The 15,914-nt window shown below is 42.5% G+C and overlaps 1 protein-coding gene across 1 annotated transcript; it reads right to left on the bottom strand.

Moving 5' to 3' along the window:
* Nucleotides 1-2,777: 2,777 nt before the first annotated feature.
* LOC115194944 (immunoglobulin superfamily member 3-like) lies at nucleotides 2,778-12,813 on the bottom strand. The gene is made up of 5 exons (XM_029754856.1): nucleotides 12,427-12,813; nucleotides 11,979-12,323; nucleotides 9,952-10,047; nucleotides 3,568-3,621; nucleotides 2,778-2,896 (listed from the first exon to the last, which is right to left on the bottom strand). The coding sequence occupies exons 1-5, from the start codon at nucleotides 12,740-12,742 to the stop codon at nucleotides 2,778-2,780; spliced, it is 930 nt and encodes a 309-aa protein (XP_029610716.1). The 5' UTR covers nucleotides 12,743-12,813.
* Between the last annotated feature and the right edge of the window lie 3,101 nt (nucleotides 12,814-15,914).

Here is a 15,914-nt window from a genome sequence, read left to right as displayed (position 1 = left end):
CAGGGTTGCCCACAAGACCTTCGGCGCGGCCAGTTGCGCCACCTAAGAGGGCGACGCCGAGGGTGGAGCAGAGGCCACGTCCCGCACCTGAGCCGCCGCCGTAAGAAGGCCCACCCGGACCCTCCCCTTCAGAGTCAGGTTTTGTGGTCGGAGTCCGCACCTTGGGGGGGGGTACTGTAAAGCCTTGGCCATAGAGAGGGGTTTTTGTTCTTTATTTTGGTTAGGCCAGGGTGTTACATTGGGTGGGCTTTCTATGTGCATTTTTCTATGTTGGTTTGTTTCATTGATTTTGGCCGTGTGGCTTCCAATCAGGCACAGCTGTAGAGCGTTGTTGCTGATTGGGAGCCACACATAAGGAGCATGATTTTCCTTTGGGTTTTGTGGGTAATTGTTTCTGTTAGTGTTTTGCACCTGACAGGACTGTTTGGCTGTCGGTTTTCTTATTTTTGTATAGTGTTCTTTCTGCTATTAAATATTCAATGATGAACACTAACTCCGCTGCACCTTGGTCAACTCTCTCTCCTGACAGCCGTTACACTTGCCCTATTCTTACCAATTATTTGCACCAGTTATCAAAGGATCACATCTTTATTTTGTGAAAAAGGTGCCAACCTCACCAGAGTTCACTTCCTCCTGAAAGCTTGAACGTCCTTCTACAGACATTAAATGAGAAATACAATGTAAACCCCCTGTGTATGTCAAAGAGGACATATGTACCAGTAGTCTCAGCCACCAACCCAAATGATGAAAAAATACAAACCAGTAACTCTGACTTTACATCATTTGAAGGGCTGCTGTAACTATGGAATGCCACAGGACACATGTTAGATTGTAGTTTTATCACATGTTTCGTGCCTGTTCAGACAGCCAATAATACCTCTTAGTTCAGAGTTTCCGCCTACTTCATAATGATTACCCAATGAGTGTCATCATATAAAAGGTGCCCTGTTGTCAGACCCACACACTAAACAATGCGGAAAGGACAGTAAAATGATGACTATATATTGGACAATCTTTTTGTTTTACGCCAATTTGGGTAAGTTAGACTTATTAATGTGGTTCCTTTTACCTTTTTTATGTCATAGTCTTTTTTCATCCATTTGAATGACTATGTAGTCTGAATAATGATAATAATGTATATTTCTGTACTATACCTTCACAGGCTGTGCACTTAAAAAGGATGTAATCCAACCAGACCCTTTGATAGTTACACAACTGGGACAAAGTGTAACACTAAATTGCTTTTGTCGATCTCATTTGATCAGTGTATCTTGGTACAAGCAAACTGTTGGACAGAAGCCTCTTCTCATGGCATCATCAAATTATGGGACTGAAAATAGTTTTTATTTACGTTTGAATGTGAAGAGAGGATTTGACAGCTGTAACCTGACCATCTCCAAGACAGAGTCATGGGACTCAGCAACATACTACTGTGTTAGTTTGTCAGCGAGGGAAGCCAGATTTGGAGAAGGAACTGTTTTAATTGTCAAAGGTGACTTAAGTTGCTTTAAAACTGGTGGTACTGAAGTGTGTTCATATAATGCTAAATTAATTAATCTAGCAGGAACGAATGTACACACCATGATCTTATTCACTCTCTTCAGATTCAGGGTCCAACTGCATGTCTGTGCTCCAGAAGCCTGTGTCTGTGTCAGTCCAGCCAGGAGACTCTGTGACTCTGAACTGTACAATACACACTGAGACCTGTGCAGGAAAACACAGTGTATATTGGTACAGACATGGCTCAGGAAAATCTCATCCAGGAGTCATTTACACCCATGGAGACAGGAATGATCAGTGTGAGAAGAGCCCTGAGACTGGGTCTCCTACACAGAGTTGTGTCTACAAGCTCCCCAAGAGGAACCTCAGCCTCTCTGATGCTGGGACTTACTACTGTGCTGTGGCCTCATGTGGGGAGATACTGTTTGGGAACGGGACCAAACTGGACATCGAAGGTAAGCTGTGCATAACCAAAATACAGCACTACTTTTCTGTCAAATGGTTTGAAATATAGTACATTTCAAAAAATATAACTTTAATAGCTAACTTTTATGTAAAATGCATTGAGGAATAAATAATAATAGAAAATAATTAAGCCTTGTTTTTAAGTTTCAGACCTGTTGGGTGATCAGAGTAATATAATTTACCTTGCCATTATATCTTGCCTGACAACTACTGTGATTCTGAGTGTGATTGTCAACGTTATCCTCTGTGTGAGAATGAAGAGGTCACAATATGAACACTGTGCAGGTACAGTAAAAGTTTTCATACTAATAGTAATAATAGTTATAGATCATAAAGTAGGGTGAAGGCTCGCCCTCCTTTTACCACTTACTTCTCTGGCCTACTTCATTTTCAAGCAGAAAATATGACATTCACAGTAGTATGTATTTTAATTAGTAAACAAGAAAAGGTTTAGAATATATTGAATGTTTTGACATTTGTCTTTTAGCAGGGACCCCTTTTCAACAAGGCCACTATGGGAATCCTCATGCCAACACCTCAGACCAACAGGTTAGCTGGATCAGTTCCACTGTATCAAGAGTGGGTCTGGATAAGCAAAAGAGTACAGCATTAGATTGACCAAGAGTCTGAACTTGTGTTTCATCCCCATAGCTCCACAGTGATGATGATGCCCTGAACTACGCTGCCCTGAAGTTCACTGAAAAGAAGAGTACCAAGCCCAGGAGACAGAGGAGAGAACAGAGAGAGGAAGAAACAATCTACTCTGGTGTGAGTAATCAAGACAGGATGTGATAGTCCTCCAATCATCATCATTATTTAAGTTGAGCCCTACTGAACTCCACTTTGAGCTTGTGTCCGTGTGACTTGGCTGTTTTGTACATGTAACAGTCGAGTGTAGCTGTAGAGACAGTCACTGCATTGGCATATTCTCCTAATAACGACATAGAATAACTCAGATGCAGAACATAAGTGTCCAGGAAGTGTGAAAGCTGATACTAGGATGGTTTTAGAAGTCTCAAATACTCACCAATAGTCACTGAGGTTGACTGACTGGATACATTTGTTTTTGTAGAAGTGTACAACAAAATGTATATAATGATTTTGCAAATATTTGAACTCTTCCCTTTGATGATAATAGTTGTAAAATGGAACTCTGTAACCTGCCTATATGCGTGTAATAATTCAATAAACATGATTTTATTTCATATGTTTAATGACTTGCCCAATTCTTACCATTAATCTTATGTTTGAATTTCTTCCAATTTGACATGAGTGTTTTGTGTACATCGTTGACAAAAAAATGACAATTAAATCCATTTGAATCCCACTTTGTGTCACAATAAAATGTGAAGAAATCCAATGTTGGTGTAAACTTTCTATAGGCGCTGTATGTGCTACTAGTCTCAGAAACCAACTCAAATGATGAAAAAATACAAAGCAGTAACTCTGACTTTATACCATTTGAAGATACACCTTCTTGATAGTGTAAGCATTTTTAGAGAGACGCATCAGTGATTCATCGATGAGTACACACTGTATCTGTCTGTAAGGTGGGACATTTTCTCAACCTCACTTCCTCTTCAAACAACCAATGGAGCCAACCTAAATGTTGTGCCTCCTGTGGTGCATGTAGATTCACAGTTCTGCTGATGCTGTCACTTCACTTTGTCTCTTGACCCTCATCTCAGTTGTTCTGTTACAGACCAGAGAGAAGAAGTTGAAGGATGTTCATGAATCATTGCAGTTTAACAACTTAAAATACTATTGGTAAACCAAGGATTCTAATATTTCATATTCCTAAATCAATGTTTAACAATGTTTGATTCACACCAAACACTGTACACCACACCCAACCAGGACTTAGGGTTCATGTAATTAAAGTAAGTAAATGTTCGTGTTGTCTGAGTTAACCTCTTCTGCACGTTCATCTTGGAGACAATGTGACTCTGCAACGCATCTATCCGGACAGAAAATCTTATCTGATGGTACAAGATAAGTGTAGGAAAGAATCCTCATCTTGTATTAATAACAATTTACAGATATGATGGTGGTTCAACATTTCACAATGAGTTTAAGGATAATCCTCAGGTTCACAGTGCAAAGTGGAAATGGATTTTATCATCTACAACACTCAGCCATCTGACTCCACTACATATTTCTATGGGGGAATGAATGTTAATGTGATGGAATTCAAAAACGGGATATTTCTCATTCTGAAAGGTGGGCTATTGTTTTATTAACAGTAATATTGTAAAATATGGCTAATTATGTTAATTGTTTAAATGTGCTAATCCATCATCTAAAGTTCTGAACTAACTTTTTATTTCCGGATCAAGCAAAACTGCTGTACAGCAGCCTGTATCTAAGTCAGTCCAGCCTGGAGAATCTTTCCTCTGTGAAAGTGGCACCCCTGAAATTACATATTGGTTTCCTTACCTTATAAGCAGTCTATGGAGAAGGTATGACAGCAGTCCATGCTTTGGTTTAACTTACTTGGCACTGTTTCCAAATTATAATGTTTTAGTATTCGTGGCACAATTCCAATTCAAGTCATGGGACTGATATTACACTTCACCAAGATGGCGTAGCAGTGCAGACGTTGTTTGTCGTTCTCCCGTGTAAATGTTGTATTTTTCGTCTTTTTTGTAAATATTTCAATATATTTTCATTCTTTTTTTCCATTTTAAAATTAAATATACCTTCCGGCAACCCGCCTCACCCAATGTGATATGGATCTGCAATTTTTAGACCTTATAGCCAGAACCTCCATCAGAAGCTAGCCATCAGAAGCTAAACAGCTAATTAGCTACTAGCTACTTAGTCATTGGTAACCACTGCTAGCGGCCTTTACCTTTAGCACCGACACCTGCCGCTTTTAGCATGGATAATACTTGCCAGTCTGCACAGCGCGTTATGTGGGGGATGAATCAGAATTAGTTGGGTAACATAGATAATTAAGATGTTTTATTAGTATAATATGCTTATGTGAGATACTTGTCATTAGAAAGTGTCCTTTGACTCTGGAATGTTTCAGTTACACATTTCCCTTAGCTGCGGCTCACACACTTGGGGCCCAGAGAGGGGAAGAGGTCAGACTTGTCTTTTACTTGTCTCTGTTGCTCTGCAGAATATCAGCAAGAGAGGAGGACATTGTCTTCATATGTGAATGTCTCTTTACCTATGCTTAAACCATGTGAAGGGATGGCGTGATTAATGGGGAACCAATGACTTGTCTCCACAATGTCTGTGAGCAAGTCACACCCTCCTTTTCCTTATTGTGGGGAGGTTTATGGCAGTGTCTGGGACCATGGTCTCTTAGATCTCGCACTTATCCTGTGGTAGTATATGGCCTAGAGGCTCACTCACCCCAGTGAGCCTGTCCAGGAGTGGGGTCAAGAGGGGGTTTGCTTGAGATGGGAGTATTTAGAGTTGACAATTGATATATGCCATTGGATGAAATGGTGTTTTTGTTCTATGAAGTACCAGGGACGAGATTAGAACCTCGTCATTGGGGATCAAACTGAACGATAATTTATAGTGAATGTTATCTAGCTGTGGATACTCCTCTCTAAAGTAAACAGCCTTTCTTTGTGAACCGTTCCTAACTATCTGTGGTTTGTCATGTCAAAAGGGGGTGGATCTTACTATAAAGATCTCAGAAGTCATTGTGTTCAACACTCTCAACGGGTCATTAGAAATGGTGAATCGTTGAAAGTCAACTGCTACTGCAAAGCTCTTATAATTAAAATTGTAGTTTAAGTATAAACTCTGACTGGTGTGTGTGAAGTTTGTCTCTCCTCATTTGGTAATACAGAAATTAGCAACCACAGTTATCAACCCTGTGCATATTGGACTGTTTTTCTCCACTGCAACACCAGATTCCTGCCGTAAGCCCTGGACCATTACTCCTGATCGTAGCTGCTAGCTAGCTACCACCGAGTGGCCCAGCCCCGAAGCTAGCTTTGAGCCAAACCCATCTCCCGGCCTGCTCAGTGGACCCTATGATCACTCGGCTACACAGCTGATGCCTCCCGGACTCTTCACTAACACAACTAGAATCCACTACACCACCGGATTCTTGCCGTAAGCGCTGGACCTTTGCATCGGAACATCGCTGCTAGCTAGCTGCTACCGAGTGGCTATAGTGGCTAATGCCCTTGTCCCGAAGCCAGCATCAGTTAGCCGCGAGCCAGCGCATCTCCCGGCTAGCAAACTAAATTACTCCAGCTACAATACCTCTTTTGCCAACTGGCTTGGACCCTTTGTCGACACGGTGCCCTGCCGTTCCTTCATGACTGGTCAGCCGACGTAATTCCATCCGTTGTGCCATCAACCAGCCTTTGCCGGACATCGGAGCAGACACTTCTACTAGCCCCGGCCTGCTAACTTTTTTTTGAACGCCATGTCTCCCGCTTGCTATTGTATTAATGACTACCTAGCGGCTTCCCTGTTTCATCTACTGCTATTCCCTGGACCCTATGATCACTTGACTACATAGCTGATGCCTGCTGGACTGTTCATTAATCACGGTACTTCATTTTTGTTTATTTTGTTTATCTGTCGGCCCCAGCCTTAAACTCAGGCCCTGTGTGTAGTTAACTGACCCTCTCTGCCCATTCATTGCCATTTTACCTGCTGTTGTTGTCTCAGCTGATTAGCTGTTGTTGTCTTAACCGTTGATGTCTTAGCTAGCGCTCCCAATCAACACCTGTGATTGCTTTATGCCTCACTTTATGTCTCTCTCTAATGTCAATATGCATTGTATACTGTTGTTTAGGATAGTTATCATTGTTTTAATTTACTGTGGAGCCCATAGTCCCACTCAACATGCCTCAGATACCGCTTTTGTCCCACCTCCCACACATGCGGTGACCTCACCCAACATAACTAGTGCGTCCAGAGAAGCAACCTCTCTTATCGTCACCAAATGCCTAGGTTTACCTCCACTGTACCGGCACCCTACCATAGCCTTGTCTGTACATTATGCCCTGAATCTATCCGACACGCCCAGAAATCTGCTCCTTTTTTTCTCTGTCCCAAATGCACTAGACGACCAGTTTTGATAACCTTTAGCCATACCCTCGTCCTACTCCTCCTCTGTTCCTCGGGTGATATGGAGGTTAAACCAGGCCCTGCGTGTCCCAGGCGCTCTCATTTGTTGACTTCTGTAACCGTAAAAGCCTTGGTTTCATACATGTTAACCTCTTGACGGTTGCCTAGGATAGGGGGCGCCACAGCGCATTTTGAAAAAAATTCGTGCCCATTTTAAACGGCCTACTACTCAAACTCAGAACCTAGGATATGCATAAAATGAATACTTGTGGATAGAAAACACCCTAAAGTTTCTAAAACTGTTTGAATGGTGTCTGTGAGTATAACAGAACTCATATGGCAGTCAAAACCCCGAGACAGATCGAAACAGGAAGTGGAATTCTGAATTGCGAACTCAACTTCATCACGTTGCCTATTAATCACACCGTGAGCTATGGTTCATTGAGCACTTCCTATTGCTTCCACTAGATGTCCCCAGTCTTTACAAAGTGATTTGAGTCTCCTACTGTGAAAACTGACAGAATGACACGCTGTGGAACGTGGTCACACGGAGAGGGCCATCACCATTATGACGCCGGTGCCCCTGGTTACCCTCCCCTTTCAAAACGTTTTGAAACACAATGCAATCGTCCCCCTCGAATCTTATTGGAGCTCTGGTTGAAAAAGCCCCTAAAGATTTATGTTATACAACGTTTGACATGTTTGAACGAACCTAAATAAGAAAAAAATGCATTTTGTTGAAAGAGTAGCCCCGCCCACGTCGGAACTTTTGATGCAGCCTTCAGAACGCGCTAACAACAACAAGCTAATGGAACATAAAGGATGAACTTTTTCGAACAAAAATACATTTGTTGTGGACCTGGGATTCCTGGAAGTGCCTAAGGATGAAGATAATCAAAGGTAAGGGATTATTGACAATAGTATACAAGACTAGATTTGATATGCGATTGTTCCAAGATGGCTAGCCTATTGCTATTGCTAGCCTATTGTTCTGAGTATCGCATCCCCTTTTATCGTAAAGTGTGATTACCCAGTAAAGTTATTTTTAAATCTGGCATTACAGGTGCTTTCAAGAGATATTCATCTATAAATCTTAGAGTGACAATATTACATTTTAAAAATGTTTTCGAATAGTAAATTAGTAAATTGTAGCGCTGTTTCATCGGATGCATTTGAGGGAAAATAGTTAGTCAACGTTACGCACCGATGTAAAATGCTGTTTTTATATATAAATATGAACTTTATCGAACAAAAGAATGCATGTATTGTGTAACATGATGTCCTAGGTGTGTCATCTGATGAAGATTGTCAAAGGTTAGTGCTGCATTTAGCTGTTTTTTGGTTATTTGTGATGCATGTGGTTGGTCGGAAAATGGCTATGTGGCTACTTTTACGATATACTCCTCTAACATAATCTAATGTTTTGCTTTTGCTGTAAAGCCATTTTGAAATCGGACAATGTGGTTCGATTCAGGAGAGGTGTATCTATAAAACGATATAATTTGAAAAAAAAAATGAAAAAAAAAAGTATTACATTTTGTTATGCTAATGGCGATAGGATTTTTCGCTGGATGTCCCCTCACACACAAAGCAACTGATTTACAGTTACTCTGTGGTCTGTGATGAACACAAAATGAGGATGTCTCTACGCTTTGTTAGGGCCTGCTGGCCTCAGGCACACAAGACCTTTGTCTCTCTCTGCTCTTTTCTCTCTCTCTCTCTCTCTCTCTCTCTCAGTACAGTATTCTCAATCAAACACAAACCCTGATTGTGTTTGTGTGATGCTAGGCCAGTAGAACCATGGACTTACTCAATAACAATATCATTAAAGGGCATTCTATCCATCTATTCTACTGAGTGTAAATCCTGAATGAGAGATCACTAGAAGAAGACTACGGTATTGTATTTGCTATGTTTGTTATGTGTTTTTCGTAGATGTTTTTGGTGAGGTGAAGTGATTGTCTGGTGATAGAAGCCCTAGTGGATGACAGTTTCTTAGCATGTGTCACGTCCTGACCAATATAAGGGTTAATTGTTATTGTAGTTTGGTCAGGACGTGGCAGAGGGTATTTGTTTTATGTGGTTCGGTGTGGTGGTTTATTTAGTAGGGCATTTGATTGATGTATTTCGGGGTTTTTGGGCACTGTGTTATATTCATGTATTTCTATGTTTAGTCTAGTGAGTCTGGTTCTATGTTTAGTTAATTGGGGTGGGGACTCTCAATTGAAGGCAGGTGTTGTCTATTTGCCTTTGATTGAGAGTCGGGCTATCTACTTAGAATATTGCAAAATGTGCTTTCACCGAAAAGCTATTTTAAAATCGGACATAGCGAGTGCAAATCTATTATAGCGAGTACAAATCTATTATATGCATATTCTAGCGAGTACAAATCTATTATATGCATATTCTAGTTTCTGGGCAGGAGTAATAACCAGATTTAATCGGTTATGTTTTTTATCCGGCCGTGAAAATACTGCCCCCTATCCCAAACAGGTAATACTCACAGACATCATTCAAACAGTTTTAGAAACTTCAGAGTGTTTTCTATCCAAATCTACTAATACTATGCATATCCTACCTTCTGAGCCTGTGTAGCAGGCAGTTTACTACGGGCACGCGTTTCATCTGGGCGTCAAAATACTGCCCCCCTACCCAAGAGAGGTTAAAAGAAAAAGCTTCTACCAGTTCGTGGTGAGTAATCGCTGTTCTAATGTCCAGAAGTTATTTTCGGTCAGAAGAGACGGTAACAGCAACATTATGAATAAAATAAGTAAAAAAATAAGTTATAAACAATGCAAAAAACAAAACAAAATAACACAGTTGGTTAGGAGTACGTAAAATGTCAGCCATCCTCTCTGGCACCATTCTACATATATTGTAGGCAATGACAACGCATACCTCTGCACAGCAGAGATGTTTTCTTGGTCATCTATTAAATAACACAACCAAGGACAATGATGAAGATGACACAAAGAGCCAACGCTACACCCAGACAGTACAGCAAGAGAACCTGGTCCTCCTTACAACCATCTGTGGAAATACAGAGAGTAATAGATTAGAATCAGGAAATTTTGTTCAACCAGACATGCAATTTGTTCACAGCAACGTGAAAGTATGTTAGACATTTTCAGAAATGTCAGAAATATCGCTTATGGTCAATGTCCAGCTTGGTCCCATGCCCAAATACTATATCCCCACATGAGGACACAGCACAGTAGTAAGGCCCAGCATCAGAGAGGCTGAGGTTCCTCTTGTGGAGGTTGTAGACACAGCTCTGTGTCTCCATAGGTGTAAATTATTCTTAGACAGGATTCTCAACTTACATACAGATACAGTCTGTATTCATTGATGAATCAATGATGTGTTTCTTTTAAAATGCTTACACTATCAAAGAGTTCTGATATTCATCTTCAAATGGTGTAAAGTCAGAGTTACTGGTTTGTATTTTTTCATCATTTTGGTTGGTTTCTGAGACTGGTGGCACATACAGTGCCTATAGAAAGTCTACACCAACATTGGAAGACTTCATTTTTATTGCGTAACAAAGTGGTATTAAAATGCATTTAATTGTAATTTGTACACAATTGTCAACGATGTACACAAAACACTAATGTGAAAGTGGAAGAAATTCAAACATAATATTACCTCATGCAAATAAGTGGTAAGAATTGAGCAAGTCAATAAACGTAGGAAATAAAAACATATTTATTGAAATATCACAAAAGCATAAAGGCAGATTTCAGAGTTCCATGTTACAACCATTATCATGAAAAGGAAGAATTCAGACATTTTGTGCTACACTTCTTTTTACAAAAGCAAATGTATCCAGTCAGTCAACCTCAGCCACTATTGCTGAGGATTTGAGAATTCTGAAACCATCTAGTATCAGCATTCACACTTCCTGAACAATTATGCTCTGCATCTGAGTGATTCTACATTGATATTGGGAGAGTATGCCAATGCAGTGACAGTCTCTTCAGCTAGACCCAAATATTACATTTTACAACAAATGAGGAAAGTACAAAATAGCCAAGTTGCACGGACACAGTCAAGCTCAAAAAGGAGGTCAGTAGGGCTCAACTTAAAATGATGCTGTTTGGAGGACTGTCACATCCTGACTTGATAACTCACACCAGAGTAGATGGTTTCTTCCTTTCTCTGTTCTCTCCTCTGTTTCTTGGGCTTGGTACTCTTCTTGTCACTGAACTTTAGGCCAGTATAGTTCAGGGCATCATCGTTACCGTGGAGCTATTGGGATGAAACACAGATTTACTCATTTCAGACTCTGGGTCAAATCTAATGCTGTAATATTTTGCTTTAACACACTTCTCCAGACTCACTCTTGATACAGTACAATTGATCCTGCTAACCTGTTGTTCTGAAGTGTTGGCATGAGGATTCCCATAGTGGCTTTGTTGAAAAGGGGTCCCTACTAAAAGGCAAATGTCAAAGCATTCATTATATTGGAAACCTTTTCTTCTTTACAAATAAAAACACATACTGCTGTGAATGTCATATTTTCTGCTTCAAAATGTAGTAGGCCAGAGAGGGAAGTGGTAAAAGGAGGGCGAGCCTTCATTCCTCTTTTTGAAATGTAACTAATATTACTATTACTATTACTATTCGTATGAAGACTTTTAATGTACCTGCTCAGTGTTCACATCGTGACCTCTTCATTCTCACACAGAGGATAACGTTGACAATCACACTCAGAATCACAGTAGTTGACGGGCAAGATATACTGGTGAGGAAAAGAAGATTACTCTGATCGCCCAACAGGTCTGAAACTTAAAAAACAAGGCTTGATTATTTTATATTATTCTTTATTCCTCAGTGATTTTGGCATAAAAATTAGATATACAAGTTATATTTAAAATCTAATATGAATTGAAAGTCATGGAATTAAATTTTACCACACATTTGAGAGAAAATGTGTGGTATTTTGGTTATGCACAGCTTACCTTCGATGTCCAGCTTGGTCCCGTTCCCAAACAGTATCTCCCCACATGAGGCCACAGCACAGTAGTAAGTCCCAGCATCAGAGAGGCTGAGGTTCCTCTTGGGGAGGTTGTAGACACAGCTCTGTGTAGTAGACCCAGCCTCAGGGATCTTCTCACACTGATCACTACTGTCTCCATGGGTGTAAATGATTCCCGGATGGGATTCTCCTGAGCCATGTCTGAACCAATAGACACTGTGTTCTCCTGCACAGGTCTCAGTGTGTATTGTACAGTTCAGAGTCACAGAGTCTCCTGGCTGGACTGACTCAGACAAAGGCTGTTGGAGCACAGACATGCTGTTGGAACCTGAATTTGAAGAGAGTGAGTAAGATCATTGTGTGTACATTCTTAATTTAGCATTATATGAACACACATCATTACAAACTTTTTTTAAAGCAACTTATATTACCTTTGACAATTAAAACAGTTCCTTCTCCAAATTTGAATTTGTTCTCTACCATAGCAACACAGTAGTATGTAGCTGAGTCCCCTGACTCTGTCTTGGAGATGATTAGGTTACAGCTGTCAAATCCTCTCTTCACACTCAAACGTTTAGTCTCAGTAAAGTCTTTGTTAAAGTTGTTGTAATAAAAAATATTTTTATTGTGATAATATGATGATGCCATGAGAAGAGGCTTCTCTCCAACAGTTTCCTTGTACCAAGATATAAAATGAGATCGACAAAAGCAAGTGAGAGATACACTTTGTCCCAGTTGTGTAACCATCACAGGATCTGGTTGGATTACATCGTTAAGTGCACAACCTGTGAAGCAAACAAACTAAATAAATCAGACAAAGTTATAGTACAGAAATATACATTATTATCATTATGAAAATGTAAAAAATTATTCAGACTACATAGTCATTCAATTGGATTCAAAAGACTATGATATACAAAATAAAAGGAACCATATTAATATTTCTTAGTTACCAAAATTGGCATAAAACAAAAAGATTGTCCAATATATAATCATCATGTCCTTTCTGAACAGTATAGAGTGTGGGGTCTGACAACAGGACACCTTTTATATGATGATATTCATTGGTTAATCATTATGAAGTAGGCGGAAACTCTGAACTGAGTGATATTATTGGCTGTCTGAACAGGCATAAAACATGTGATAAAAACTACAATCTAACATGTGTCCTGTAGCATACCATAGTTACAGCAGCCCTTCAAACGGTGTACAGTCAGAGTTGCTGGTTTGTATTTTTTCATCATAGGAAGTGAACTCCGATGAGTTTGGCAACTTTTAAAAATAAAATAACGATGCGATACTTTGATACCTTGTGCAAGTAAGTGGTAAGAATTAGGCAAGTCATTAAACTTGTCATGTCCTGACCAGCAGAGGGCGTAATGGTGTTAGTTTTGGTCAGGATGTGGCAGGGGTTTTGTGTGTGTGAATGGTTGTGTTGGTGATTGGGACTCCCAATTGAAGGCAGGTGTGTTGAGTTGCCTTTGATTGGGAGTCCTATATAGGAGTGTGTGTTTTTCTTTGGGGTTGTGGGTAGTTGTTTTTGCACTGTGTTTATTTAGCCTGCAAAACTGTTGCTGTCTTGTTTATTGTTTTTTCACCGTGGATGCTTTACTCTTTTTTGAATTAAACTATGAGTATCCACATTCCCGCTGCGCCTTGGTCCATTCATGAAGACAGTTGTTACAGAACTACCCACCACCAAAGGACCAAGCAGCAGAAGAGGAAGGAGCATCGGGTGGATGAATGGCCATGGGAGGACGTCCTGGACGGCAAGGGAGTCTACACTTGGGAAGAGATCCTGGCCGGAAGGGATCGCCTCCCATGAGAACAGGTGGAGGCACTCAGGAGAGTGGAGGCAGCTGGACAGAGGAACCAACGCGAACGTTATGCTGGAACACGGCTGGCGAGGAAGCCGGAGAGGCACCCCCAATAATTTTTTGGGGGGGGGCACACGGGTAGTTTGGCCAGGCCAAGGAAGAGCCGTAAGCCAGCTACCCGTGATTACAGGGAGGTGCGTATGAGGTGGAGGGCGCCATGTTACGCTGAGGTACGCACCATCTCGCCTATACGGACGCACAGGCCAGTCCGCCTTGTACCAGCACCCCGCATGTGCCAGGGTGAGGTGAGCATCGAGTCGGAAGGGGTGATGCCAACCCTGCGCTCAAGACCGCCAGTGCGCCTCGACGGTCCGGTGTTTCCCGCTATACGCACTAGCATGGAGGTGCGTGTCTCCAGGCTGGCACGTCCAGTACCAGCCCCACGCATCAGGCGTCTAGTGCGTCAGCCCAGCCTCGCCAGTCAAGAGTCACCAGAGCTGCCCGCCAGTCAAGAGTCACCTGAGCTGCCCGCCAGTCAAGAGTCACCTGAGTTGCCCGCCAGTCAAGAGTCACCTGAGCTGCCCGCCAGTCAAGAGTCGCCTGAGCTGCCCGCCAGTCAAGAGTCGCCTGAGCTGCCCGCCAGTCAAGAGTCGCCTGAGCTGCCCGCCAGTCAAGAGTCGCCAGAGCTGCCCGCCAGTCAAGAGTCGCCAGAGCTGCCCGCCAGTCAAGAGTCGCCAGAGCTGCCCGCCAGCCAAGAGTCGCCAGATCTGCCCGCCAGCCCGGAGTCGCCAGAGCTGCCCGCCAGTCAGGAGTCGCCAGAGCGGCCCGCCAGCCCGGAGTCGCCAGAGCGGCCCGCCAGCCCGGAGTCGCCAGAGCGGCCCGCCAACCCGGAGCCGCCAGAGCGGCCCGACTGCCCGGAGCCGCCAGAGCGGCCCGACTGCCCGGATCAGTTAGAGCGGCCCGACTGTCCTAAGGTCCAGCCCGAGTGGCCCGCCTGTCCTCCGGCCCAGCCCGAGTGGCCCGCCTGTCCTCCGGCCCAGCCCGAGTGGCCCGCCTGTCCTCCGGCCCAGCCCGAGTGGCCCGCCTGTCCTCCGGGCCAGCCCGAGTAGCCGCCTGTCCTCCGGGCCAGCCAGAGTGGCCCGCCTGTCCTCTGGTCCAGCCAGAGTGGTCCGTCTGCCCGGCGCAGCTATCGGCGCCACCGAAGTGGGCGACGCCGAAGGTGGAGCTTGAGAGGAGGGGGGTACTGTCACGTCCTGACCAGCAGAGGGCGTAATGGTGTTAGTTTTGGTCAGGATGTGGCAGGGGTTTTGTGTGTGTGAATGGTTGTGTTGGTGATTGGGACTCCCAATTGAAGGAAGGTGTGTTGAGTTGCCTTTGATTGGGAGTCCTATATAGGAGTGTGTGTTTTTCTTTGGGGTTGTGGGTAGTTGTTTTTGCACTGTGTTTATTTAGCCTGCAAAACTGTTGCTGTCTTGTTTATTGTTTTTTCACCGTGGATGCTTTACTCTTTTTTGAATTAAACTATGAGTATCCACATTCCCGCTGCGCCTTGGTCCATTCATGAAGACAGTTGTTACAAAACTTATGAAATAAAAACATGTTCATTGAAATATCACAGGCATAAAGGCAGGTTCCAGAGGTCCATTTTACAACTACTATCATCAAAAGTAAATGTTCAGATATATGCCAAATTATTATATACATTATGTGGTACCCTTCTACAAAAACAAATGTAACCAGTCAGTCAACCTCAGCCACTATTGGTGAGGATTTGAGACTCATGAAAGCATCCTAGCATCAGCTTTCACACTTGCTGAACAATTATGCTCTGCATCTGAGTGTTTTTACATTTAAATGAGGCGAAGCTTGGCCCCTGCAATGGCATCCTACAGCAAGTTAGAAATGTATATAGTCGCCAGGTCACACTGGAACTGGAATGGTCGTCGTAGGAAGTGGACCAAAATGCAGCGGGTACGTGAACGCTCATATTTATTCTATTACGAACACTCCACAAACACAACAAAACGAAAAAAACGAACGACAGCTAACAGTTCTGCAGGCTAAACAGCAGTGCACGAATACAACTTCCCACAAAAGGACAG

Source organism: Salmo trutta, chromosome 5, assembly GCF_901001165.1.
Source record: "Salmo trutta chromosome 5, fSalTru1.1, whole genome shotgun sequence".
Taxonomy (NCBI): Eukaryota; Metazoa; Chordata; class Actinopteri; order Salmoniformes; family Salmonidae; genus Salmo; species Salmo trutta.
This window is presented reverse-complemented; position numbering and strand designations above follow the sequence as displayed.

Excerpts from the sequence above, each read along its gene's own strand:
- LOC115194944 (XM_029754856.1), bottom strand. The coding sequence starts at position 12,742 with ATGGTTACACAACTGGGACAAAGTGTATCTCTCACTTGCTTTTGTCGA. Across the intron at positions 10,048-11,978 it reads GACCAAGCTGGACATCGAAG|ATGGTTGTAAGGAGGACCAG; the intron begins GTAAGCTGTGCA and ends GTATTTCCACAG. Across the intron at positions 2,897-3,567 it reads ACAGGAGGCACAACATTTAG|GAGAATATGCCAATGCAGTG; the intron begins GTTGGCTCCATT and ends TGTCGTTATTAG.